A 27,916-nucleotide genomic window follows, 5' to 3' on the forward strand; every position below is an offset into this window, starting at 1 on the left:
CCTTGCTACTATTTTACTTAAAATTTTTGCATCAATATTCGTTAGGGAAATTGATCTATAGTTATCTCTCTCTGTTTTGGCTCTTCCTGGTTTATGTATCAGCACCATATTTGTGTTGCAAAAGGGACTTGGTGGGACTCCTTTGCTTATTTTTCTAAATAGTTTATATATTATTGGGATTAAATGTTCTTTAAAAGTTGGTAGAATTCACCTGTGAATCCATCTGGTCCTGGGGATATTTTCTTAGGGAGTTCATTAATGACTTGTTCAATTTCTTTTTCTAAGATTGGGCTGTTTAATTATTCTATTTCCTCTTCTGTTAATTTGGGTAATTTACATTTTTATAAATATTCATCCATTTTGCTTAGATTGTCAGATTTATTGTCATATAATTGGGCAAAATAGTTGCTAACAATTGTTTTAATTTCCTCTTCATTGGTGGTGAATTTACCCCTTTCATTGTTTATACCAGTAATTTGGTTTCCTTCTTTCCTTTTTAAAAATTAAGTTAACCAATGGTTTATCTATTTTATTGGGCTTTTCACAAAACCAGCTTCTAGATTTATTTATTAGTTCACAGGTTTTCTTATTTTCAATTTTATTCATCTCTCCTTTGATTTTCAGGATTCTAGTCGATGTTTAATTTGGAATTTTCAATTTGTTCTTTTTCTAGTTTTTTTTTTAGTTGCATACCCAATTCATTGATTTGTTCTTTCTCCATTTTATTGATGTAAGCATTTAAAGATATAAAATTTCCCCTAAGTATTGCTTTGGCTGCATCCCATAAATTTTAGTATATTGTCTCATTGTTGTCATTATATTTAATGACATTATAGAGTATTTCTATGATTTGTTCTTTTACTTGTTTATTCTTTAGGATTAGATTCATTTCCAATTAATTTTTAATCTATCTTTCCACTGCCCTTTATTAAATGTAATTTTATTGCATTATGATCTGAATAGGATGCCTTTAATATTTCTTCTTTTCTGCATTTGGTTATGAGAGTTTAATGCATGGTCAATTTTAGTGTGGGTTCCATATACCACTAAAAAAAGTATATTCCTTTCTATTCCCATTCAGTTTTCTCTAGAGGTCTATAAAATCTAACTTTTCTAAAATTTTATTCGCCTCCTTAGCTTCTTTTTAGTTTTTTTTGGGGAGATTAGATTTATCTAGTTCTGAGTGTGGATAGTTGAGGTCCCCTACTGTTTTCCTATTTCCTCCTGTAACTTGTTTAACTTCTCCTTTAAGAATATAAATGCTATGCCATTTGGTGTGTATATGTTTAATGTTGTTATTACTTCATTATCTATGGTACCTTTTAGCAAGATATAGTTTCCTTTCTTATCTCTTTTAATTAGGTCTATTTTTGCTTTTGCTTTGTCTGAGATCATGATTACTACTCTTCCTTTTTTTTTTTAACTTCAGCTGAAGTATAATACATTTTGCCCCAGCCTCTTTCCTTTACTCTGTGTGTCTCTCTGTTTCACATGTGTTTCTTGTAAAGGGTAAATTGTAGTTTGGTTTTTTGTATTGTAAAGAGTAAATTGTAGTTCTGTAGGGTTTTTCATCCCTTCTGCTATCCACTTCTGTTTTATGGGTGAGTTCATCCCATTCACATTTATGATAACTAACTGTGTATTTCCCTCCATCCTATTTCCCCCTTCTTTATCCTTCTCTCTCTTACCTTTCACCCTGTCCCTCCTCACAAGTGTTTTACTTCTGACCACTGCCTCTCCCAATCTGCCTTTCCTTTTATCAGTCTTCCCTCTCCCCATTCCTTATTCTTATCCCTTTTTACATCTCTGTAGGGTAAGAAAGATTTCTATAACCAGCTGATTGTGTAGGTTGTTCCCTCTTTAACCCAAATCTGATGAGAGTAAGGTTCAAGCATTGCCTGCCACCTCCCTATCTTTCCCTCTGCTGTAATAGCTTTTGTGCCTCCTTCATCTCAGATAATTTACTCCATTCTATCCCTCCCTTCCCTCTTCTTCCAGCACAATCTTTTTTCTCACCCCTTAATTTTGTTTTTCTTTTTGGCTATTAACCCATCATAGTCAATTCACATTCACACCCTCTGTCTATGTACACTCCTTCTAATTGCCCTAATAGTCATAAAGTTCTTAAGAGTTACAAGTATCATCTTGCCATGTAGGAATATAAACAGTTTAACCTTTTTTAATCTCTTATGTTTTCTCTTTCCTGTTGAAATTTTCATGCTTCTCTTGAGTCTTGTAGTTGAAGATCATTTTTTTGTTGTTGTTCAGCTCTGGTCTTTTAATTAGGAATGTTTGAAAATTCTCTATTTCATTAAATTTCCATTTTCCCCCCTAAACGATCATGCTCAGTTTGGCTGGGTAGGTGAATTTTGGTTGTAATACTAGCTCCTTTGCCTTCTGGAACATCATATTCCAAGGTGCCCTCCCTCCCTCCTGGTCCTTTAGTGTAGAAGCTGCTAAATCCTGTGTAATCCTGACTGTGGCTCCATAATATCTGAATTATTTCTTTCTGGCTGCTTGCAGTATTTCCTCCTTGACCTCGGACGTATGGCATTTGGCTATGATATTCCTATGAGTTTTCATTTTGGGATCTCTTTCAGGTGGTGATAAGTGGATCCTTTGGTTCTAGGATATCAGGCCAGTTTTCCTTGATAATTTCTTGAAATATTATGTCCAGGCTCTTTTTAAAAAAATTATAATTATGGCTTTCAGATATTCCAATAATTCTTAAATTATCTCTCCTTGATCTATCTTTCAGGTCAGTTATTTTTCCATGGAAATATTCCACATTTTCTTCTATTTTTTCATTCTTTTTATTTTGTTTTATCATTTCTTTTAAATTTTTTAAAATTTATTTTTAGTTTTCAATATTCACTTTTATAAGATTTTGCATTCCAAATTTTCTCCTCTCCCTCCCTTCCCAAGATGGCATGCAATCTGACATAGACTATACTTGTACAATCACATTAAACATATTTCTACATTAGTCATGTTGTGAAAGAAGAATCAGAACAAAAAGGAAAAACCACAAGAAAGAAAAAACAAAAACAAACAAATAAAAAGAGAAAATAGTATGCTTCGAACTGCATTCAGACTCCATAGTTCTTTCTCTGGATATGGATAGCATTTTCCAACATAAGTCTCTTTCTATTCTTCTTACAACTTACTCCCCAACATGTCTCTTTGATCCAGTGACACTGGCATCTTGCCCATTCCACAAATGATACACTCCATCTCTCAGCTCTGGGCATTCTTTCTGGTTGTTTCCCATGCTTGGAACACTCTCCATCCTCAATTCTGACTAGACTCCCCTGGATTCCTTTTAAGTCCCAACTAAAATCCCACCTTCCCTAACCCCTCTTAATTCCTTCCCTCTTAATTATTTCCAACTTAGCCTATATATAGCTTTCTTTGTATAGAGTTGTTTGCATGTTGTCTCCCTCATTAGATTATAAGATCCTCTAGGGCAGGGACTGTATTTTGTCTCTTTTTGTATCCCCCGCACTTAGCACAGTGCCTGGTACACAGCAGATACTTAATAAATGTTTATTGATTGATTGTCTATAATTCTTTTCAGCATAATATAGTTTCCCTTTTCATTTCTTTTAATTTTTTGAATGATGTTTTTTATTTGTCAGATAGCAGGATTGCAATTTTTGGATTTACTTGGTGCATAGTAAGTTTTTTTTTCCAATCCCCTCAGTCTTTTTTTGTGGATGTCTTTATTTTTAAAATATGTTCCTTGTAAGGAACAGATTGTAGGCTTTTGGTTTCTTATTCAATCTATCATTCTTTTTCATTTTATTGGATTGTTTAATTCATCCATATTTAAAGTTATAAGAATTAGCATTATATTTTACTCTATTTTGTCTCTAATACTTTTCCAAGTTATTATTTTTCCCTCTTCCTCTAGACATTGTACTATGTCTCTTTTCTCTAAAGTTATTTTAGCTTAATTTAAAAACAATTTTAAAATATTTAAAATAATAAAAATAATAATTACAATAATATAATAATCATAAAATAATAATATTGTTATTGTTAAGCACTTTAAAGATATTTCATTTGATACAATCACTCTCGGAGGTAGGTGCTATTGTTATCCTCATTTTACAGTTGAGGAAACTGAGGTAAACAAAGGTTAAGTGATTTGCCCCAGGGTCACCTAGCTACTAAGTATCTAAGGTCAGATTTGAAGTCAGGTTCAGGACTGACTCCAGGACCAGCACTTTATCCACTGAGACACCTATTCACAGAGACACTGAGTTTCATAAGGTAGCCCTATTCTCACTCACTCTCTTCCCCTTGCTCCAGTCTCCCCTCCCTTTTGTCACCCATTTTCCTAGTTTTGAAGTTTTGCTTATTAGTCTTTTTCCTTCCTTCTTTTATCTGGTTATTTAATTCTCTCCCTCTTTTCCCTCACTGTTAGTGTCATCAATTCCCATTTCCTCTCCTCCCTTTCAACTACTATTGTTCAATAGCTTATTAAATTTAATTTTTTGCACCCCTTTCCAGAGACCATTTCTCTCATTCTCTTCTTTATCCATCCCATCTTCCTGTATAATCTAGATCCTCATTCTCTGGTTCATGACCCCAGTGTTTATCTAATTACTCTCTGTTCTCTGCATTTCTCATGGAATCAAAACTCCCAAGGTATCTATTCTAGGCTCTCCCCTCTAAGCAGTTTCTTTTACTGCCTTGTAGAATTTGCTACATGATTTCTTTTCCAGTGTGCCTCACTTCCAGGAAAATATCAATTCTTGCAAATGTCTGAGAGGACACTGACACTCACCCATGGCAGGTTCCCTACCCACTTCCACTCTCACCATATCTCTGATTATGTAACCCGCCACTGACTTATGCCCTCCTGGCTATCTTCCTTTTCCATTTGCGGTTACCCTTTTTTTTTTTAAAGGCAATTGGGGTTAAGTGACTTGCCCAGGGTCACACAGCTAGTAAGTATCAAGTGTTTGGTCTGATGGCGGATTTGAACTCAGCTCCTCCTGACTTCAGGGCCAACGCTCTATCCACTGCACCACCTAACTGCCCCTTCCTTTTCTATTTGCCTTAAAAATTTCCTCCCTGGGTTCATGCCCTCCCACTCCCTCATGCATCAGTTGCTCCTAAGAGCTCTAACTCCCCACTCCTGACACAAGATGGGCAGTCTTCTCAAGCATCAGATCCTAGAGACAATCCTGAGCACACAGTCCCCATCTCCCTTCACAGAATATCTCTTTCCACCTAAAAGAGTGAAACCTCCTCCAGCCACTGAAACAAATCTTCTCTCTTTTTCAGTCTTTTTTTTTTCCATCCTTCCCTCCACCTTCTCCTCACCCACTCTCCCCTTAAGCTCTTCTTTTCCTGAAAGACCACAGGGATTGCCTTCCCCTTATCTTCCTTCTCCTCTCCTCACTTCCATGTGCCCTCCCATTTTGCAATGTAGTCCCACAAAAAAACTCCCAACATTAATTTATGTGTAGGTGGGGGTGTCATAATTTCTATCTACAATGCCCCCAGGCCTGCTTTTCCACCTTTGCCTCCAACTGACTTCCATCTTCAACCCTGTTTCCTTGTGTATGTTTAGAAAGAATGTACCCCTCTAACAATTCTGTTCTATGGAGTATTCAGGAAGCAAATAATCTCATCAGATCTGGGTTTCTTTCTAAGCATGTTTTGAATAATTCTTTATCATTGAAAGTCCATATTTATTTCATTTATAGTTCAGTTCAGATTTGCCGAGTAGGTCACCCTGGGCTATATCCTGAGCTCCATTATTCTTTGGAATACATTATTCCATTTCCTCCTATATTTTCTGGCCTGTGCAGAATAGTTTTGTGTAATTTGAATTTCCTTTCCTTTGTATTTGAAGGTCTTTCTCCTAGTCACTTGCAGAATTTGTTTTTCATAAATTAAATTATTAAGTTTAACCACTGTGTCTTGGAGTTTACAGTCTTTACTTTTGTTTTCCTAGAGGCAATCAATGCATCCTTTCCATTAGGATTTCTTTTTCTGCATTCAGAAGTTGTGGGCAGTTTTCTTGTATTATTTCTTTAATTATGGTGCTCATGGTTTTTGCCCAAAGCACAGAAACTATAGATCTTAAAGAGGTAGTGGAATTACAGAGTAACAGGTGGCCAGAGAACTCCACTCCCCCCACACCCCCCACCCGCTCAGTGAAATCCAGTTGGGATAAATGAACAGTAAGCCTGCACACTATGTGCTAGGCTCGCACATCTGAACACCAGGAGAGCTTCCACTGACCAGGTAGAAAGATGCCCTTGGAAATGTAGCGCAGCAAGGTCCTGGCCCCGCCCCCGACGGCCCCGCCCCCGACGGCCCCGCCCCCGCCTCAGATTCATTCTCCGTCCATACCAGAAAGATTGTTGAAAGATGGCCGCCTTGACTACCGTAGTGGCGGCGGCTACTGCAGAAGCCGGATCTCGGACCTTGGCCACGGCACTTCCAACCGCGGGACCATCGCAGGTGAAATCCCCGGCTGTTTTGCTTGAGCAGACGGTGCCGGTTCCCAGCGTCGCTGGGCCCATGGCGGGGTCGGAGGTCGGAGGGGAGGCCGCTAGGCCAGACCTGAGGGTGGGCCCCTGGGGTGGGGGGGAGGAAGCGGAGGAGGGGGCTCGGAGGGGAGGGAGGGGCGGGAAGGGGCGCGGGAAGGGGTGGGGCACTCGGGCCACAGGTTTTTTCCAACCTGCCTGACAAGGTGGGGCATGGGGATGGGGCAGAGGGTGCATTTTATCCTTGAGCAGATGGATTCTTTTTGCAAGCTTCTTATTTTTCTGACTTTAGGGAGATTGCTTCGAAAGCACAGGTTGGAATTTGGGGAAGGTGGGAGATTAAAAAAGGCATTTTGGTAGAAATGTGACCAAACATTTGCCAACGCCTCTTGTAGAGATGCCTGATCACTCAAGGAGGAATTGCAAGAGGATTGTACCGATAGATTAATGCATATTTACTCCTGGCACACTGCACAGGTGAAGGAAAGTGGGCTCCACGGTTGCAGAGAGGGACCTCCCTTGGTCTGGTGACTGAGCACTTTTGAGTATTAGTGTTGTTTTCATCGATGTTTTCATCCTTTAGTTGTTGCTTGTTGTTACGCCGTTTTTCAGTTGCGTCTGACTTCTCCTGACCCCATTAGTGGTTTTCTTGGCAAAGATACTGCCAGTTCCTTCTCCAGCTCATTTTACAGATGAGGAAATTGAGGCAGACAAGTTTAAGTGACTTGCACTGTGTCACACAGCTAGTAAGTATCTAAGGCTGAATTGAGCTCAGGTCTTCTTCACCCCAAGGCCTGCACTCTATCCACTTCACCGCCTAATTTCCCTTTTCATCCTTAGTAGGGATACCTAATAAATTCATCCAAGGCTTTTTTTCCTTCCATCACCTTCCATTAAAAAAAAAATTTAATATCCTGTGTCAGCCTCTGAGAAAGAGATTTTTGACTTTGCCCCTATTATGCAAATAATGGACTTTTGGGCATATGTGCCATCTTGCAAATATAGGTGGATCTCCTTTAAACAAACACACCTGAAAATCTGGATGTAAAATAATGATTGTAACTTTCACAAAAAATATTATTTACAGGATTTGTTAATGTATTTAACACATGATTAAAACTTTAATTTACATACTTTTCAGAAGGGTTTATTTTGTGAATTGTGCTACACCTGTATAGTCAAAAATCCCTGTTCAATTCTGTGCAATTAATGGAGTACAAATGCTGCCTGAATTATAAGTGCATGACTCATTTTCCTTATCTGTAAGACGATAGGGTTGGGCTGAATTGTTTCTGAAATCTCTTCTAGCTTCAGATCTGTTGTTATTTGTCATTTATGGCTCTTATAATACATATAAAAAATTGAGTCTCCGTATTGCTTCTCCCTTACCCACTTTGAAGCTACTTTCACTACATTGCCCTTTAAAGTAATCAAATTGTCCTGGGCTTATGGTACTTAGCTGGTGGCCAAGGGGAAAACTGTCTGACCCAAACCCTTTACTATTACTCTGTAAACTGTAGCTGTAAACTTTTTTAAGCAAAGGCACTGTTAAAAATCCTGCATTTAAAAATGGGTCTCAATACTGTTTTCTTGGCTGATCTTTTATTTTCCTGCATATCAGTACAATTTGTTGCTTTCCACCATTTTCCACCAGCTCTAAGCTTCTAAGATCCTTCCCTATTTTCAAAAAATTGTGAGTTCATAAATAATGCCAAATGGAGTAAGTACTCTTCTGGTAGTACCCTAGTTCTTGGGACTTTAGATAACATTTCTTTATTCCTGAGTGGAGATAAGTTCTAATTTGACACCACTGGAATATTATTAGACCTAAAAGGAAACCTATGCAAATTATGAATCCTGTATGGACTATTTATGTAAGACTATGGACTCACAAGATGAGGCAACTTGGACGGACTTAAATCTGTAGTCTGAGAAAGGGAGTACCCACATCAGTGATATATATCACACATCCATTGAAATATTGAAGTTTCAGACCCTGCTGCTGATTTGCTTTTGACCAAACCATTTAGTAACTCTGTTAAGCAGTTATAAAAGGAGTAAAATACTTAAACATTAAGTGGAGGCATGGTATTCCCCACAGGGGAATGTGGTATAAGGGGAATATATTGTTGTTCAGTCATGTCCAACTTTTTGTGACCGTGTTTGGGGTTTTCTTGGCAAAAATACTTCAGCTCATTTTAAAGATGAAGAAACTAAGGCAAAAACAGGTTTAAGTGACTTGCCTAGGGTTATGAGTCTGTCTTCCTGACTCCAGGCCTGGCACTCTATCCACTTCTCCACCTAGCTACCCAAGGGTAGTGTAAGGATATTTAAACAAAGCAAATCTATAAATTGTATGTAAATATATGTCTCATTTTGCATTTGTGGTTATACCCACCTGTAAGAAAATGAGAAACGTGATTCATCATTATTAGATTGTCTTCTGCATTTCTCAAAATTTAAAGTCTTTTAAGAGTTGTTTTTCTGTACATTGTTATGGTCATTGTTCTCATAGCTATACTTGCTTCCTTGCATCAAGGCAAGACAATTCAGCAAGCATTTATTAAGCACTTAATATGTGCCATGCAAATGCAAACAAAAATACAATTTCTTCCCTCAGGAAACTTATGTTTTAACTGGGGAAGACAGTACACAAAAGGGAACTGAAAAAGGGGTTAAAGTACTGAGAGAGGCATGGTATTGGAGTCCGTAGAGTCACAAGCACAGCTAGGACGGAAATGAAGATGAGTTGGCTTGGGCTTCTGCCCAAAATGCAAGCACTAGGAGGCTGGGAGAAGGGGAGTAGCATGGCAGAAGGATGTAAAAGACAAGGGTGATTAGCCCTCAGGGGATGGTTAGATGATCTGGGTTAGACGGCCCTCAAGGAGGTTGAGGGAGGAGTTGCTTTGCTGCTGTTAAAATCTGGAATGTGAGAAGCGCAGCCAAGAGAAAAATGAAATCATTATTAGTCTGTACATATCTCCTCAGGTTTCTTTGTCTTCCTCCTTTTGATTATTTCTTATGGCAAAATAATATTCCATTACATCTATATGCTACAACTTTTTCAGCCTTTCCGCAGTTGATGTTCATCTACATCCCAGTTCTTAGCTATGACAAAAAGTACTACTGTCAAAATTTTTATTCAGGTAGGTCATTGTCCTGTTTCTTTTCCCTCTTTGGGCAAAATGCCTAATGGTAATGGTCAAAAATAAGTCAAAAAAACACAGGCCATTTAATGACTTAGTATATAGCATCAGATTGCTTTCCAGAATTATTGTCCCAATTTGTAGCCCCACAACAGTGCATTAGTGTGCCTGTCCATCCACAATCCCTTCTAACAGTTGCAGGTTTTTTTTTGGTCATCTTTGCTAATCTGATGGATGTGAAGTGTAATTTGACAGTTATTTTTATGTGCATTTCCCTCAGTGATTTGGAGCATTTTTTCATATGGTGTCAATAAATGACATTTCTTCTGATTTCATAAGAAATCAAAGCTATCTAGAGGTATATGAAAAATTGCTCTAAATCATGATAGAAGTGCAAATTAAAACAATACTGAAGCACCACTTCACACCTATCAGATTGGCTAACATGACAGAAAAGGAAAATGACAAGTACTGGAGGGGATGTGGGAAAATAGAGACACTAATGCATTGTTGGTGGAGTTGTGAATGAGTCCAGCCATTCTAGAGAAATATTTGGAAGTACGCCCAAAGGGCTGTAAATTTGTGCATACCCTTTGACCACTACTAGGTGGTATACCACTACTAGGGCTTGTATCTCAAAGAGATCAAAAGAAAGGGAAAAGGACCTATTTGTACAAAAATATTGAAAAATATTTAGTAGCTCTTTTTTGTAATGGCAAGAAAATTGTAAATTGAGGGGATGCCCATCATTGAGGAATGGCTGAAAAGTTGTAGTAAATGATTGGGATGGAATACAGCTGTGCTGTAAGAAATGAGGAACTAGAGGGATTCAGAAAAAACCTGGGAAAATTTACATGAACTGATGCAGAATGAAGTGTGTAGAACCAGGAGAACATTGTACATATTAACAGCAATTTTGCATAATGGTCAGCTATGAAAGACTTAGTTGTTCTATCAGTACAATGATCTAAGACTATTCCAAAAGACTAAAGATAAAAAAGGCTAAAAGTGCACATTGAAGTATAATTTTTTTAACTATTTTTCTTACTTTTTTTTGGCAACATGACTAATATGGAAATAGGTTTTGTAAAATTTTGCATGTATAATTGATATCATATTGCTTAGCTTCTCAATGAGTTGGGGAAGGATGGGGGAGAGAGAGAATTTGGAATCCAAAATCCAAGCATTTCAAAAAAGAAGAGGAAACTGCCTGTTCCTATCCTGACTATTTACCAGTTGAGGCATGGCTCTTGTTATTTATTTATATCAATTCCTAACATATTTTGCTATCAATATGTATCTGAAAGATTTGCTGCAGATATTTTTCCCTTCTAACTAAAGTGAGTTTAGAAAAACTTTCAATTTTATGTCATAAAAATTGTACATTTTACCTATCATCTGTCTGTTGTTTAGTTAGGAATTCATTATAGTTGTGAAAGGTGTTGCCATTCCTTCTTTTCTAATTTGTTTATGATATGGCATGTGACCTTTTATATTAGGTTATGAATCTGTTTAGAGCTTATTGTTGTATACTGTGGAGATGATGGTCTAAACCTAATTTCTCTCAGACAACTTTCTAGTTTTCTCTGAAGTTTTTGTCAAATAGGAAATTGTTACCCTTACATTGTTGTTATCCATGGGTTTGTTGAACTCTTAGTTTATCTTAAAATAATTCTTGGAAGTAATAATTAAGCTTTAGATGAATTTACATTTTTTAAAGTGTACAATAATTTTTTGTGTGTGCTCTTTGAAGAATGACAGCTATTCAGGTACTCAAGATGGTGTTCGATCTTTTCAATTACATAACTGGAAGCAGAAAGCTGATCAGGCCAAGAAAACTGAATTCATACGTACAGCAGAAAAATTAAAAAATCAGTAAGTTTAAGAAAATGATTAGAAATTAACTTTGCTACTTCTAAACTAAGACAATTGAGCTCTTTCGGGGGTTAGTTCACAAAAATACACATAAAGTTAATGAATCATAATAGTACACTTTTTGTTTTTAAATGAAACATTTTATTTTCCTTAAGAGTTTTCTTTTACTCATGTTCCTGTAATCCCTGTGTGTTTTTTTTAAAGGGAAATAATGCAAGAGTATGTGGGTCAAAGGTAGAAAGGATGAAAATTTTAAAATAGCCTACTTCATACAATATAGATAGAAGTGAGAGGCAGTATGATACAGGAGAAAAGAAGTATATGGAGTCAAGAGGAGCTGAATTCAAATTCTATCTCTAATGCTTATTACCTTTGTGACTTTGGGGCATTGGTTTCCTTATGTATGAAAAAAGGAGTTGGACTAGATGGCTTCTAATGTGTCTTTGGTTCTAGAGCTGTAATATGTGTGTTCTAACTCTATACTCAATAATGATTTGTTTGTTAATGCTTATGTAGTCTTTCTAATAAGTAGTCAGTGACAGTCATTGACTGATTAGTGCTACATACAGAGCAATGAGGAGATACTTTAAAAAAAGAATTAGAAGACAGAGCACTAGTTCCCAAAGACTTTTGTAATAAAACCTTTTTGAATTTTTATAGAGGCTTTTTCTTCAAATAACTCATTTATTCGTTAAACGTGTTTATTTAAAATTGCATTATATTTGTGTGTATACATACACATACACACATATAATTATACGTGTGTATTTATTGCAGTTCTATAGATAGAACTTGTTTAGGAAAAAAAGTATTTCCTAGTTTGTGAAAAATGGTACTATAGAAAATCCCTTGGTAAAGTAAAATTTTATCGCTTTTATATAATACTTTTATCGTAATATATTCTTTATATGGACTGAGAATTTGGAAATAAATACTTTTCTTTTTCTTAATCATCAAAATACACTCACCTAATTATAGTTAAGTTTGTTGGGTTTTGGCTGTTTTAATGGTATAATGGCTATCACGTGGTAAATTATTGGCAAATTAGTAAATGATACTTTGCAATCAAATGTTTTGTTTAATGATTTATGTTTAATGATGTGTTAATTAGGATTTCTTAACCCAGTATAGGAATATTAGAAAAAATTATTCTTTTTTTTAAACTATACTTGAGAGCAAAATAATAAACAGAAGAAGCACAATGTATAATTTTGCCTTACTTGACAAATACCTTTTTGATGTTCTACTAGTCCCTAATCAAGTTAGCTATTTATAAAATAAATCATTACGTTGAAAACAGAAGTGTCATCATATTAAAAAAATCTCCCAATTAAATGATTCATGGGTGTGTTTAAAAAAAACCCAAAACAGCCCTTGCAGAATGCCTCAGTAAAGCCAGTGTAGGAGGCAGTGAAGATGGAAGAGGTCAGGAATGAGAGATTGAACAAGTTATTTGAGTTTGTGCCTCACTTCCGTTGTCTGTCATAGAGAGGTAAATGTGAGGAATTATAACTTGATAAACATGCATTTTACTGAATTTAAATTTTCTTATAATTTAAATTCCATAAGTATATATATAAATTTTTGTTAAATTCAGCAATATTGTTTAATAAGTATTGGAAGGAATCAAGACAAATAACTATAAGGGTGATAACTGGTGTATCTTCATACTTGAACTAATTAAAAATGTTTTCAAGTTAAACTTCTCACAATGTGTTTCTTTCCCTTAAGAGTTGCCAATATAGAAAAAGATAAAAATGGTCGTCTCTACAACAAAAAAAATGACTTCCGAATAGATTTTATCCTGTTGGAAGAACTTGAACATAAACTGGTTAACAGCAGGAAAACAGAAAGTAAGCACTTTATATACTAAAACTTTTATGGAGAATAAAATTGTATAGTTGTCTTCTTGTGCTTTGATACTGTACAGGCTATGTTTATCCTAGCTGGTAGTTTTTACTTTGTTGCTAATCTCAGCTCCTTACTCTCCCTTACCCCAGATATCCAGTCAGTTGCTTAATCATGTTGCTACCCCAGCAACACTGCTCACACTATCCACTTCACAGGCACAGTGTTTGGGTGTGCATGAAGTCTTTCTTGAGTTCCCCAGCTGCTAGTGTTTTCCCTTTTAGTATTACCTCATTTATTTTGTTTGTATTCTGTATGAACTTATATTTGTAAATATTTTCTTATCTGATAGAATGTAAACTCCTTGAGGATAGAGAGGTACTGTTTCATTTTTGTTTTTGTATCACCAGTACCTGACATAGTTCATGCATAATAAATGCCTGTTAATTCAGTCAGGCAATCAGTAGGCATTTATTAAGCTCTTAATATTTGCCAGACTCTGTGGTAAGCTCTGGGGATACAAAGAAAGGTATGAAAAACAGCATCTGCTCACAAGAAACTTATAATTGGATAGAGGAGACAATATGTAAACAGCTATATACAGGCTGCATACAAGACAAAATGGAAATAATCAGAAGAGTGAAGGCACAAGAATTAAGAGGGATCAGGAAAAGCTTCCTGTAGAAGGTAGGATTTTAGTTGGGACTTGAAGGAAGCCAGGGAAGTCAGGAGGTAACAGTGAGGAGGGAGAGCATTCCAGACCTGGGGGACAGCCAGAGAAAATGACCGATGTTGATACACTTATCTTATGATTTACAAAAAAAAAAAAGGGTCTTAGGAATAATTTCTGTTAATGAACAGAAATTGATTCTTGGGGTCACACCACCTACTTAATTGTTCTGTGTATTCCTGTATTAAAGGATAACATCTTGATTATCATTATCATAATAATATCTGACATTTACATAGCACATTACATATATTCACAGTCCTGTGAGGTTGATATGACATTCATGGTATTACTCCTATTGAGTAGATGAGGAAACTGAAGTTCCCAGAGGTGAAGTGATTTACTTGTACAACTTGTGAGAAAGGTAGATCCATATCCAGTTTTTTTCTGACCTCAAATCTAGTGCTATCCTCCTTAGGCATAGTTCCTTGCACATAGTAAGTGAGCAGTTAATATTCATTGAATGAATGAATGCTACCACATCAATATTGTCCTTAAAAATATTATCTGAGAATGACAGCAGAGAATTGAACTTAATTGATAAGAACTACATGTAGGAAGACTAATTAGTAGCAAAAATAGTGCTCGTGGGAGAAATAGTGTTTGATTATGTAGTAAAGTGTTATGAATCAAACAAAAGGACTTATTATTATAAAGAGAGTTCATGGTATAAGAAGCTGTATTGCAGTTTGTTATGAGTCTGAATTTAAGGGGCAGCTAGGTGGTGCAGTGGATAGAGCTCTGGCCTTGGAGTCAGGAGGACATGACACTTGACACTTACTAGCTGTGTGACCCTGTGCAAGTCACTTAACTCCGATTGCCTCACCCCCCCCCAAAAAGTCAGAACTTACCAGTATATTTCTTTCCCCCCCAGTATATGAGTTTGAACCATTTGAAAATTAATTTTTTTCATTTATCAAGTATTTTTCTCCCCTCATGTCTCCTCCATGAAAAAAAGAAAAACAAAAAACTTTATTATAAATATACCTTGTTAAAAATGAATTCCCATATTAGCCATTTCCAAAATGTATCTCATTCTCCATATTTATTCCATCATCTCTCTGAGATTTAATTAGTTAATTTAATTTAATCTCATTAATCAGATTTAAGTCATTTATTTCATTTTTACATTGTTATATCATAAATAAATTATACTCCTGGTTCTTCCTGTTTCACTCTGCATTAGGTTATACAAGTCTTCTGAGGTTTCTCTTAAACTGTCTCTTTCATTATTTCTTAGAGCGCAGTAGTATTAGTTTGCACTGTTTTTAAAACTGCCTTTCAAAGGTTTTTATTAGTAGGAACCATAAAATCCAATTCCTTCACTACATTGTAATTCATAAGGGAATTAAGGTTTCCTTGTGGAATATCTTAATTTCCATTGTCATTAATTAAGTGTTTATGGAGCATCCACTATATATGAGCTGCTATGGAAGATAACAAACATTAAACTATCTCTATTATATTAAAGATTATTGTCTGAGAGGAGAAATGAATACAAATAATTACAACACAAAATAGACTGTGATAGCACAATAAGAAATATTCAAAGAAATATAGAAAATCAGAGGAGGGAGTGATTCCTTTTGGCTGTGGAGATCAGAACTTCATAGCACTTGATCTGAGACTTGGAATTAGCATACTTGGTATGGTAAGGGTGTTCCAGATAAAGGGAATAGCATTAGCTAGCAAAGACAAGGTTGTGGAAAAATGCAGATTGTGGTGTGTTCTTTCACAATCTTTAACTTATTCTCTGCACCAGATTGCTAGGCACATAGGTCTGTGCCTCCTAAGTACTTGCTGAATAAATAATTCTACTCCTAGGTTAAGTATAATGTAGACTAACAACATGATTTGATCTCTAGGAACATCACAATTAAAAACAAGAACCCCCAGGGCTAAGTGGCCTATACCTGAGGCAAAAAGCCAAGCTAGGCCTGTCTCCTAACGTAAGAGAAATGAGTCATGTATAGCATGTCACAGTGCTTCATTAGTTATCTTATTAAGATTAAATATTTATTATCTAATAGATGTGAGTAGAAGAAGTGTCCCTGGAGGCTAAGTCCTTGAAATTTAGGTATATCACATTTCCTTGCTCCAGTTGTTAAAATGATGCTGTTTCAGAGCAACACACTTATAGCTCAGTTATTTCTTCCCAATCTAGAACATGAACATCCTGAAGGCAAAGGAAGCTAAATAGATGCTTATATATGGTGTCCATGGAAATAATTGTTGTTGACATGACCATAAGGTTCCAGATGACACATCAGTGAGTTTAAATCAGTTCACTCAGCTTCTATTCTGAATGCCATTTCATGGATCAGGGAGAGCAAAAAACAGAAAACTATAGGCCAATTTCCCTAATGAATATTAAAGCAAAAAAGTTTAAATAAAATACTAGCAAGGAGATTATAGCAACATATCATGAAAGTCATAACTGACCAGGTGCAACTTATATCAGAAATACAGGGCTGGTTCAGTATTATGAAAACTATCAATTGACCATATTGATAACAGTAACAACAAAAATCATGTGATTATATCAAGAGATCCAGAAAAAACTTTGACAAAATACAACACCTATTGCTATTAAAAAACACTAGAAAGCATAGGAATCAATAGAGCCTTTCTTAAAACTTTGAGTAGTATGTCTCTAAAACCAAGAGTAAACATTATTGGTAACAGGGATAAACTTAAAGCCTTCCCAGTAAGATCTAGACTGAAACAAGGATGTCTATTATCACTGCTATTATTCGATATTTTACCAGAAGCCCTAGTTTTAGCAATAAGACAAGAAAAAGAAATTGAAGAAAAATAGGTAGTGAGAAAACAAACTCACTTTGCAGATGATATCATGTGTACTTAGAGAACCCTAAAAAACTAGCTGAAACAACAACTTCAGCAGAGATACAAGATACAAAATAAGCCCATATAAATCACCAGCATTTCTGTATGCTACCCACAAAACCCAGCAGCAAGAGATAGAAAGAGAAATTCCATTTAAAATAACTGCAGATGGCATAAAACACTTGGTAGTCTCCCTGCCAAGACAAACCCAGGGATTATATGAACACAACTACAAAATACTTGTAACACAGATCTAAACAATTGGAGAAATGTTAATTCTTCATGGTTTGGGCCAAGCCAATATAATAAAAATGACAGTTCTACCTAAAATGATCTCATTTAGTGCCATACCAATCAAACTACTAAAGAATTATTTTATAGAGCTAGAAAAGATGGTAAAATTTATCTGGAAGAACAAAAGATCAAAAATATTGAGGGAATCAGTGAAAAAAAATGTTAAGGAAGGTGGCCTAGCAATTCCAGATTTCAAACTATTACAAAGCAGTAATCATGAAAACAATCTGGTACTGGCTAAGAAATATAGTGGTGGAACAGTGAAGTAGATTGAGTACACGATACGCAGTAGTAAAAGACCATGGTAATCTGGTATTTGTTAAACCCAAAGATCTAAGCTTTTGGGGTACTTAACGTTTGACAAAAATTGCTGGGAAAACTGGAAAGCAGTTTGGAAGAAATTAGTCTTAGTCTAGCATCTCTCACCATATGTCAAGATAAGGTAAAAATGTGTAAATGATTTAGACATAAAAGGTGATAGTGTGAGTAAATTAGAGGGGCTTGGAAAAATGTACCTGTAAGAAAAAAAATAAAAAACAAAAATAAAAACAAAAACAATAAATAAAAATTAAAAAAAAGTACCTGTAAGATATATGATAAGGGAAGAATTTATGACCAAAAAAGAGAGGGAAGTAGTTATATGAAATTTTAAAAATTCAAAACAAAACAAAAAACCTTGTATAGACAAAACTAAAAGCAGCCAAAATTAGAAGGAAAATAGGAAAGTGTAAAAAAATCACAGCAAATTTATCTGATGAAGGCCTCCTTTCTCAAAAAATGAGAAACGGAGTCAAATTTATAAAAAATAAGCCATTCCTCATTTGATATGAAAAGCTATGAAAAGGCATTTTAAAAAAAATAAATTGAAGGGGCAGCTAGGTGGTGCAGTGGATAGAGCACTGGCCCTGGAGTCAGGAGGAGCTCTGTTCAAATCCAGGCTCAGACACATAACACTTACTAACTATGTGACTCTGGACAAGTCACTTAACCCCAATTGCCTCACCAAAAATCAAATAAATAAATAAATAAATAAATAAACAAATCAAATAAATAAATAAATGAATGAATGAATAAATAAATTGAAGCTCTCAATAGTCACATGAAAAAATGCTCTAAACCATTACCAATTAGAGAAATACAAATCAAAACAACTCTGAGATACCACCTCACACCAGTCAGATTGACTGACATGATAGAAAAGGAAAATGACAAATGCTGGAGGGGCACTACACTGTTGGTGGAGTGGTGAACTAGTCTAACCATTCTGCAGAACAGTTTGGAATTATGTCCAAAGGGTGATAAGACTATCCATACCCTTTGATCCAGAATTACCACTACTAAGTCTCTATCCTAAAGAGATCAAATAAAAGGGAAAAGGACCTATTTGTACAAAAATATTTATATCAGCTTTTTCTTGTGTGTGTATGTGGACAAAAAATTGGAAATTGAATCAATTGGGTCATGGCTTAACAAGTTGTGCTACATAATTGTGATGGAATATTGTCGTACTATAAGAAATGATGAGCAAGATTGATTCAGAAAAACCTGGGAAGACATGAACTCATGCAAAATGAAGTGAGCAGAATTAAGAGAACATTGTACACAGTAACAGCAATATTGTAAGGATGATCAACTGTGAAAGACTTCACCATTCTGATCAGTATAATGATCCTAACACCCATAAATCCAATTCCAATGGACTCATGATGAAAAATGCTGTCCAACTCCACACAGAGAGCTGGTGGACTCTGAGTGCAGATTGAAGTATACTTTTTAAAACTTCCTTTATTCACAGTGGATAGAGCACTGGCCCTGGATTCAGGAGGACCTGAGTTCAAATCCGGCCTCAGACACATAACACTTACTAACTGTGTGACCCTGGGCAAGTCACTTAACCCCATTGCCTAGCCAAAAAGCAAGCAAACAAAACTTCCTTTATTTTTGGTGTGTGGGTGTGTGTGGTGTGACACATGGCTGGTATGGAGATGTTTTTCATAGTATCATATATATAATTGAAAAAAAATTGCTTGTCTCTCAAGGAAGGGACATGAGAGGGAGGGAGAGAATTTGGAATGTTCAAAAATTTTAAAAACAATTGTTAAAATTGTTTTACATTATTTGGGAAATGTGTAACAAAATAAATAAAAATAATTTTAAAAAAAGATCCCCAAGCCCAAGCTAGCTAATTTTTCATTTTTGTAATGCACTATTTTGTGAACACAATTTCAGTACAATAAAATTTGGACAAGCTCTTAGAGTTATTTAATTCAGGATTTAACATTGGACATTAAGTGTCACTCATAAGCAAAATTACTATCAGTGGTAAGCAAAAATTTTCCAAAACATCAAACTCTGTTCTGTGTGACTCTGTTATAGATTTCATCAGTGTTAAAATGACTTTTCCAATCCTTAAAGAATTTCTGAATTGTAAAAATATTTCTAATAGAATTATTTAATTTTTACTTGTTATCTCTATAGGAACTAAAATCCAACAACACCTGACAAAAATACATAACAATGTAAAGAGGCTTCAACAGCAGTTAAAAGATGTAAAATCTACACCAGAATGTAAGTGACTTATGTTGTACTTTTTGTGTATTAAAAATTATCTTGGGGGGGAGAGATTCATTTATACTTTGAGATATCAGATGTTTTTCTTTTTAGCACTAATTGAGCAAAGACCCATTTTGTGTAAACAAAATGGAAAGAACAAAGAAAAGTTGTGGCATTAATATATGTGAAAATTACACTATAGTTTATCGTATCTTTATTAGTGTTACAGAACATTTATTGTTAGTTATGATAATGATGTTATTACAACTAATATTAATGCTTTCATATCATCCCGTGTGGTAAGGCAATGCAGGTATTTTTCTATAATTTATAGATGGGGAAACTGAAGTACAGAGAGGTTAGTTTAAATGAGTCACTCAAGATAACTAGTTAGTAAACAAATGAATATATTGAGTACCGATTACTGAGTACAGTTTTTTCCACTGTTACTTTTTTTTTTTTTGGTGAGAGAATTGGGGTTAAGTGACTTGCCCAGGGTCTGAGGCCAGATTTGAAATCCAGTCCTCGTGACTCCAGGGCTGGAGTTCTATCTACTGCACCACCTCGCTCCCCCCCACCCCGTGTTACTTTTTAAGATTAATATCTTTTGCCACTGTTCTTGTACTTTAAATTAAGACTTTTTAAATGGAATGAAAGTCAACTTTTTTTCTTATAATTTCATATATACTAGTTATGTTGAAGTATAACAAGTGTGATAGGTTGTTTCCTCTTTTTTTATTTTTACAGTTGTTGAAAAACTGAGAGAAATGATGGAAGAAGTTGAAAATGCAATCAATACTTTTAAAGAAGAGCAGAGACTGATGTATGTTTTAAAATATTTTAAAATCAATCAGGTTTATTTTCACTCTGTTGTTAATGTTATTTTTAAGACTATACAAAAGTGATATGGCATGACTTAGATTGTTATTCCTTTTTCAAGTAATTACTTTTAACGTGGACATATGTTCAAAGTGAATTTTTAAAAGGCAAGATACTTTTTAATGAGACTTTAAAACCTAAATCTTTTCCTCATTTCATTTATACACAGACACAACAAAACCCCAAATCAGTAACCAGTAATTTTTTTTCTGTAAGAAATAGTTATTTTTCATGATGCTTCTGAGTTCTTTCCACGTCCAACACCTTTTCTTGATTTGACAAACAGAAGCATCCAACAAATACATTCTCTATGATGTACAGACTCAAGAAATACCTCCTTGTTTATTGAAGAAAGCTTATTCATGTGATACAGACATTAGGCTTTTGAGTAGTCTAGAAGGTTTTGGCATCTTTCTTTCTTCACCCCAGCTTAGGTTTCCAGCATTTTTTTTTTTTTTTGCTATTATCCTCTGTGCCCACCTTTACATTGAAGCCACTGGATATCAAAGTACATGTTGACGTGGTTTGGAGGATATAGAATTTCTGTTTCTTTGTCTAGTATTAAGTTCATTGTAAGTATGCAAAGGCAAAATTTCCAACTGTTTACTGAAATGACATTTCTTGTTGCATTTGTATGCAAAATAATAGTTTACAATGTGACTTTTTTCTTTCATTCTTCTCTCCAAGGAGAATCTAGTATCAGTCATTGAACTTAGTTGCAAATCACTTATTTCTTCTTTTCATTTATAATGTCACTGTAGATTGGATTTGTTTCCTCTTGGAATGTATCAAATCATCACTGGTAAAGATTGCATATTAGGAGCACCAACAGTTAGCAATATTTGTAGATAGATAACTGTATGATTCTAACCTAATTGCTTGTCCCACTACTCTGCCGTTCTCATTGTAGAAGGAGAAGGGGGACAATATAGGCTTGAGGGTCATTTTATAGGTGATGCAGTAGATAGAGTGCTCAAGAGGGCTGGAGTCCAGTAGACCTGAGTTCAAATATTGCCGTAAATGCTTACTAGCTGTGTGATTCTGGGCCAATCACTTAACCTCTTTCTGCCTCAGTTTTAAATGGGGATAATGAGAGCACTTACTTCACAGGGTTATAATGAGAGTCAAATGAGATAAACTTGTAAAGTGTTTAATACAGTGCCTGGCATATTCTAGAGGCTTAATAAATACTCGTTTTCTTCCCTTTCTCCTCTGTGTTGCAGAGGCCCAAATTTGTTACCCAATAGCCAACCTTTTGGTGACGAACTCTGTGCTTATCTGTGGACAGAGTGCTGTTGTAGTCTGAAAAACCTGAGTTCAAATTTGGCCTCAGACCCTGGGCAAGTCAACCTATTCCTGCCTCAGTTTCCTCATCTGTAAAATGGGGATAATAGTACCTACTTTCCAGGTTGTTGTAAAGATAAAATGAGATAGTTTTTGAAGCAGTTTGCAAAACTTAAAGCATTATGTAAGTGCTGGTTATTGTTATTATCTCCTCTGCTACTCAGAGAGTGAACAGTCTGTCAGGAAGCCTATTCTTAAAACCTTTCCAGGTTGGCAGAATCTGACAGATTTTGCATTCCCCTGGTATAGATTTTGATATCTCAAGGTCTTTTCTACTTCTGGGTCTCAGAGTTCAGCTAGTTCAACCTATACCCAACATTCCAATTACCGAGTTTAAAAAAAATCGCTTTTTATGTAGATGTTTTTTAAAATGTATTATATATTTCTCTATCTTAAACAGATTATACTGAATGTAACCATCTTCTCTTGATGACTGAGTTTTATCATTATGAGTCTTCATTGTTTTACTGTCTAATGCAGCAATGTCATCAGGGTTTATTGATGTTTACAGAATGATTTATGGCTATGTTAAGTAGCTTCAAACTGCAATACTTTTTGAGTTCTTGTTTTCTGTTTTTATTTTTTCAGTCTCTTTCACTCTTAAGGTGTTAGCTCTCACTTCTTTCTACTGTCATTGTTATTGACAATAGCAGCAACTTCCTCTCTCTGCTTCATTTTGGCCTGTCATTGGTCTGGGAATGGAGCTAGGTCTAGATCTAGTTCATCGGAGATGCATGTAGATACACGGAACAGTTATTGCTGGGAACAATCAAACAGAAGCAGTTATACCCTACAGTGCCATAAACCTCTGTAATTAAATATGGATGACAGCCTGGAACTATGTCAGGGTGGAGAGGAATGGGACCGGGGTGGTGGGATAGAGGGGGAAAGGGGATTGAGCAAAGGGAGTAGAAGGAAACGTGGCTTATGAAGAGAGAGCACTAGCTCTGGAGTCAGAGAACCTAGGTTCACATCCTGCCTCTAATGTTTACTACTCACTTAACCTCCCTGGGCCTCAGTTTCCTCATCTGGAAAATAAAGGGGTTAGACTATATGACCCTTGAAGTCCCTTCTAGTTCTAGGTTTATGATCTTGTCAGGATAAGAATTATACAGAGATTGGGTGAGGACAATTAAGAGGAGAGGAAAGTTAAGAATTAGAATAAAGGAAAGTAAATGGAAAACAGGAGTGTACTAGTGTAACGCAACTTACCAAAAAAAAAAATCACTGTCTTAGATTTATAGTTGCAAGGGGCCTTAGAAGCCATTTAGTCTAGCTCCACTCATTTTACAGATGAAGAAACTGAGGCCAGGAGAGGTCAAGTACCTTTCCCAAGATCACACAGGTATTAAGTGGAAGAAGTCAAATTTGAACCCAGGTCTTTTGATTCCAAGTATAGTGCTTTCTTTATTCAGTACGCCATGCTGCCTCTCAGTCAAGGAAAATAAATAGCAAGAGGACATGAGAGCTAGGTAGTGTTGGTGAAGTATAGAGAAACCAAGAGTTAGTTTGTAATAAAAATAGCATATATGGAGTTTACATTTACAAGGTAATTTATTTACAACAACTTGGAAGTGTTGTTGATTCATTTTTCAGTCGTGTCCAACTCTTCATGACCCCATTTAGGATATTCTTGATGAAGATACTGGAGTGGTTTGCCATTTCCTTCTCCAGCTCATTTTACAGTTGTGGAACTGAGGCAAGCAAGGTTACATGACTTGCTCAGGGTCACACAGCTCATAAATGTCTAAGGCTAGATTTGAACTCATGAAGATGAGTCTTCCTGGGTCTAGGCCCAGTACTCTATTCACTGTGCCATCTAACTGCCCGATGAGGTAGGTAGTACAAATATACTTGTTTTTTACTTTTGAAAACTGATACTCAGAGATGTTGAGTGATTTCAAGACTTCAACCCAGATCTTCAAGAGTGCAAATTCATTGCTCTTTTTTTTAATCACCATGCTGGAGGATTGACATGTATATATTTTTAAAAGCTGACTATTCAAATATTCTTAATTTTAGATACGAAGAACTTATTAAAGAAGAGAAAATAACTACTAATGAACTAAATGCTTTAGAGAGAAAAATAGAGACCTGGACATTGAGTAATTCAGGAACAGAGAGACCTTTCAAAGTACCATCAAGCAGAGTTCCCTTGGATTTAGTGATGCCAAATAATCTTCCTGAAGAAGTAGTAGAATTTGAAAAGTTCCTTCAGCAAGCAGGAGGACGACAAGGGGGATGGGATGATTATGATCATCAGTATTTTCTAAAAGTGAGAAATAAGCATAAAGGGAAGCCCAGCTATGTGAAAGAAGTTCTAGAGTATCTACCTGGAAGGACAGAAGAGGAGGTTCAGCTACATGAGAAATGGTATCAAAAATTTCTATCTTTAGAAGAAAGAAAAAAAAAGGTAAAACTTTTGTTTTTTTATATAATTTTTTTAAAGCTTTTACTCTTTGGATATATTTCTCTTTTGTCACCTTTGGTCAGTCTGTGATTTTTTTTCCCTTCACCTCACCTGTCTATAAGCACCCTTTATTTGACCTAAAGCACTCAAAGTAGTAAAATTAAAGCATTAAAATGCTAAATATATTAAAACCTAGGAACTCATATAAGTTTATACTTTGGTAAAATAAAGTTTATATTGAATTATCAAGGAAAGCATTAGAATTAAAATGAACAGAAAACCCCATTTAGTATGGTTAATTCATACTAATTAATATCCCCTATTAGTATAACACCATATATGGTTTGCCATGTATGCCCAAGCATACCCTAATGTCTCCCCCCAAATTGCTTTGCATTTTAATTTAATTGCATGGTATGTTCTTTTAGCTTTAAAAAATCTATTACGGGGGCAGCTAGGTGGCACAGTGGATAGAGCACTGGTCCTGGCATCAAGTGGAACTGAGTTCAACTCCGGCTTCAGACACATACCACTCATTAGCTGTGTGACCCTGGGCAAGTCACTTAACCCCAGTTGCCTCACCCCTAAAAAAACCCAACCACATATTATGAAAGAAATGCTAAATCATATGCTCTAGATATTATAAAAATGTATAGAAAGACCATGTTTGCTCACAGCTTGTACCCCCATTATTGCAAGTTACTAGTTCTTTACCATTGGTCCTCTCCTTTTCCTCCAACTCCTACGTCAGGCATGTCCAATATATATGATCTTTATCACATGAAGATGGGCTATCACATGAAATAGGGCTAAGAAGTGGCTTTTTATTTAATTTAATCATTGGATACTCTTTTAATTTTAATATATGTATTGGTGTATTGTTAAGATAAAAAAAGGAACCAACAAACCAAATTTTAATGAGTGTGCTTATAATAGTGCAAATACCTCAGACTTCTTGGTTAAGCACTTACTTGAAGATCAGTGATGGTACAGTGCCTGCAGCAAACTGAGTAATGACCAACAGGTCATTGCAGGTCTTATTCAAATTCATCAAACATTCCATTTGACACTTGGTTTATATTTAAAAAATTAAATTAGAACATCAGTCTTGATTAACAAGAGGTCTTTATCAGCCTAAATTGAGCATGTTTCCTAGAAGTAAAATAAGAAACAGAGAAGTTTTCAGTCCAATTGATATGAAAAATATAGACAGAGTATATGTAGCCCATCAAAGAATACCCAGCATTTTGCTTTTATTGCCATTTCATCTCCTCTCATTATATAACAAACCAAGGTCACATGCGATCTACCATTTCTCGATAAGGGAATTAGAAACTAGTCTAGAATTAATGTTTTAAAAACACCAACTTGTCATTTAACACCATTGCCTAACAATAACAACAAAAAAACACCAACCGTCAGAATCTCATGTGTTGCACTATTCTTTATCATATTGTTAGATGAGGGCAAGCAGGTTTATTTGTCTAATCAAGAAAAGTGGTGCTATTATCAAAGTAATGGAAAGACCAATTGAGAGAGCAGAGTAGGAAGAAGCAGTACAGTCCAGGTTCCTGCAGGAGCTGCTCCATCACAGCCCTAGAAAAGCAATAGTCCTTCTCCTAATTGGGAAACCCAAGGAAAAATCACAGTGAGCCATTTTTGCATCTCATGTCAGCATCGGGAGACAGATGGAGATCTTCCAGCAGTGGGAACCAGGTCTAGATAGAAGGGTGCCACCCAGACTGTGCATTAGGGTAAGAAGAGAGGGGCCTGATATAGTGCAGGGTGCAGCAACAAGTACCACTTGGCAATTCTATTGCTCATACTGTAGAGCTGCACACCAGATCCAGTGTGAACTGAGAAGGGGACTGCACCTAGAGATGGTGAACCAGAGTAAGGAATGATTTACAGGCCTGAGGCTGTGTACTGAGTAGCAAGCAGGAACAGAAGTGAGCAGGAGCTGTGTGACTAATTCTGGAGAGAGGTCTCACATCTAGCCCACAGCTCATAGCTGAGTAACCAGGACAGGAAGCTCAAACCAAGGGAGAGCCTATCATTCTGTCACTGTAGGTTATGTAACTGTAGGTTGTACACAGTGTTACTGGTTTGAAGAATACATGAAGAACAGTAAGGTGTAAGAAGACTGGAAAGGTAAGAAAGGGCCAGGGTATGAAAGACTGTGAACCCCAAACAAGATTTTGTATTTGTATTTGAGTGGGGAGTGGGGCGTGTGTGTGTGTGTGAGAAAGAGAGAGAGAATGTCAGAGGTAGAGAGATGATCAGACTTGAGCTTTAGGAAAATCACTTTGGTGTCTGAAAGGAAAATGGATTGGAGCGGGGAGAGACTTAGGACAGGCAGACCCACCAGCAAACTATTGCAACTATTTAAGCATGATTAATAGTGGGCCTGGACCAGAATGATGGCCTTGTGAGAGGAGAGAAGGGAGTATATTTGAGAGATGTTAACAATGGTGAAATCAACAGGCCTTGGCAGTGGATTGTGGGGCTGGACACCCTGGCAGTGACAGTTAAAGTCTTTTTAAAGAAATCTCTTAATAGTCTGTCCCTTGTTTTGTTTTGTTTTGTTAACTCAATAAATGTCTTTCACTTTGATTTTTAAAAATAATTTCTAGAGATAGGGTAATTTATTTCTTTGCTTGTCCTTAGTTTTATTTTGTTTCCTTTCTTATGTTCCTGTTGTTTGGAACGTATGTAAGTTGAATAATCTACTCATGTCTTTTTTTTTTCAGGAATATTTCGAATCCCTTTCTTTTGCTGAATGCCTGTCTTTTTTCTTTGATAATTACATCTGGTTTGCAGGTTATGTCATTTTTGGGTTGCATCTTGAACCTTTGTTTTTTGGGAATATATGATTCCTTTCCCTTTTCCTGTATCTGATAAATACAGAATAGTCTTCTATTAATAAAATTTCTTTTCTTTTATATTTGCAAATCTTTTTTCTGGTCACTTGTAAAAATTTTTGTTTTTCATTGGAATTGTTAAATTTAACAACTATTTGCAGCAAAGATTTTTTTCCCCCGGAGGCAATCTGTGGATTCTTTTGATTGGTGTGTATATATATATATATATTTTTTTTTTGTATTATTTCTTGCATTATGGTGTTCAAATTTTTTTACATGTTATGTTCTTCCTTACCTGATTTGTCTCTACATATCCTCTCTTCAAAGTCAGTGTGTTTTGCTCCTTTAGATATCATTTATTCTTTTAATGTTACTGCTTCTTGCTTTTCTTTTTCCAGATTGTCTTTTACTTTGGGATATTTGTATTCCCCGTCAGTTGTCTCCTCTTTTGCTTCTTTGGAGAAAAACTACTGTGTATCCAAGTTTTTCTCTTTGGCTAATTATTTCTGTTGTACTGGCCATAAATTCACTCACTTGTAATTTTGTGCCCAGAACAAGAATTGATTTCATCAATTCATCATAATGATGTGATTGAAGAATTTAAGTCAATTCAATTCAAT

General features: G+C 35.8%; 1 protein-coding gene across 1 annotated transcript in view; it reads left to right on the forward strand.

The window, feature by feature from the left end:
- The first annotated feature begins 6,363 nt into the window (after positions 1-6,363).
- Positions 6,364-27,916, forward strand: part of CCDC112 (coiled-coil domain containing 112) — a 29,729-nt gene continuing 8,176 nt past the window's right edge. Inside the window, exons 1-6 of the mRNA XM_021009561.1 lie at positions 6,364-6,483; positions 11,409-11,530; positions 13,262-13,383; positions 19,728-19,817; positions 20,550-20,625; positions 24,048-24,438. Of these exons, the coding sequence (XP_020865220.1) occupies positions 6,391-6,483; positions 11,409-11,530; positions 13,262-13,383; positions 19,728-19,817; positions 20,550-20,625; positions 24,048-24,438 (894 nt within the window). The 5' untranslated portion in view covers positions 6,364-6,390. The remainder of the gene's footprint in view (positions 6,484-11,408; positions 11,531-13,261; positions 13,384-19,727; positions 19,818-20,549; positions 20,626-24,047; positions 24,439-27,916) is intronic.

The sequence above is a fragment of the Phascolarctos cinereus genome, unplaced genomic scaffold (assembly GCF_003287225.1).
Source record: "Phascolarctos cinereus isolate Bilbo 61053 unplaced genomic scaffold, phaCin_HiC Scaffold_4;HRSCAF=312, whole genome shotgun sequence".
In the NCBI taxonomy this organism is placed as follows: Eukaryota; Metazoa; Chordata; class Mammalia; order Diprotodontia; family Phascolarctidae; genus Phascolarctos; species Phascolarctos cinereus.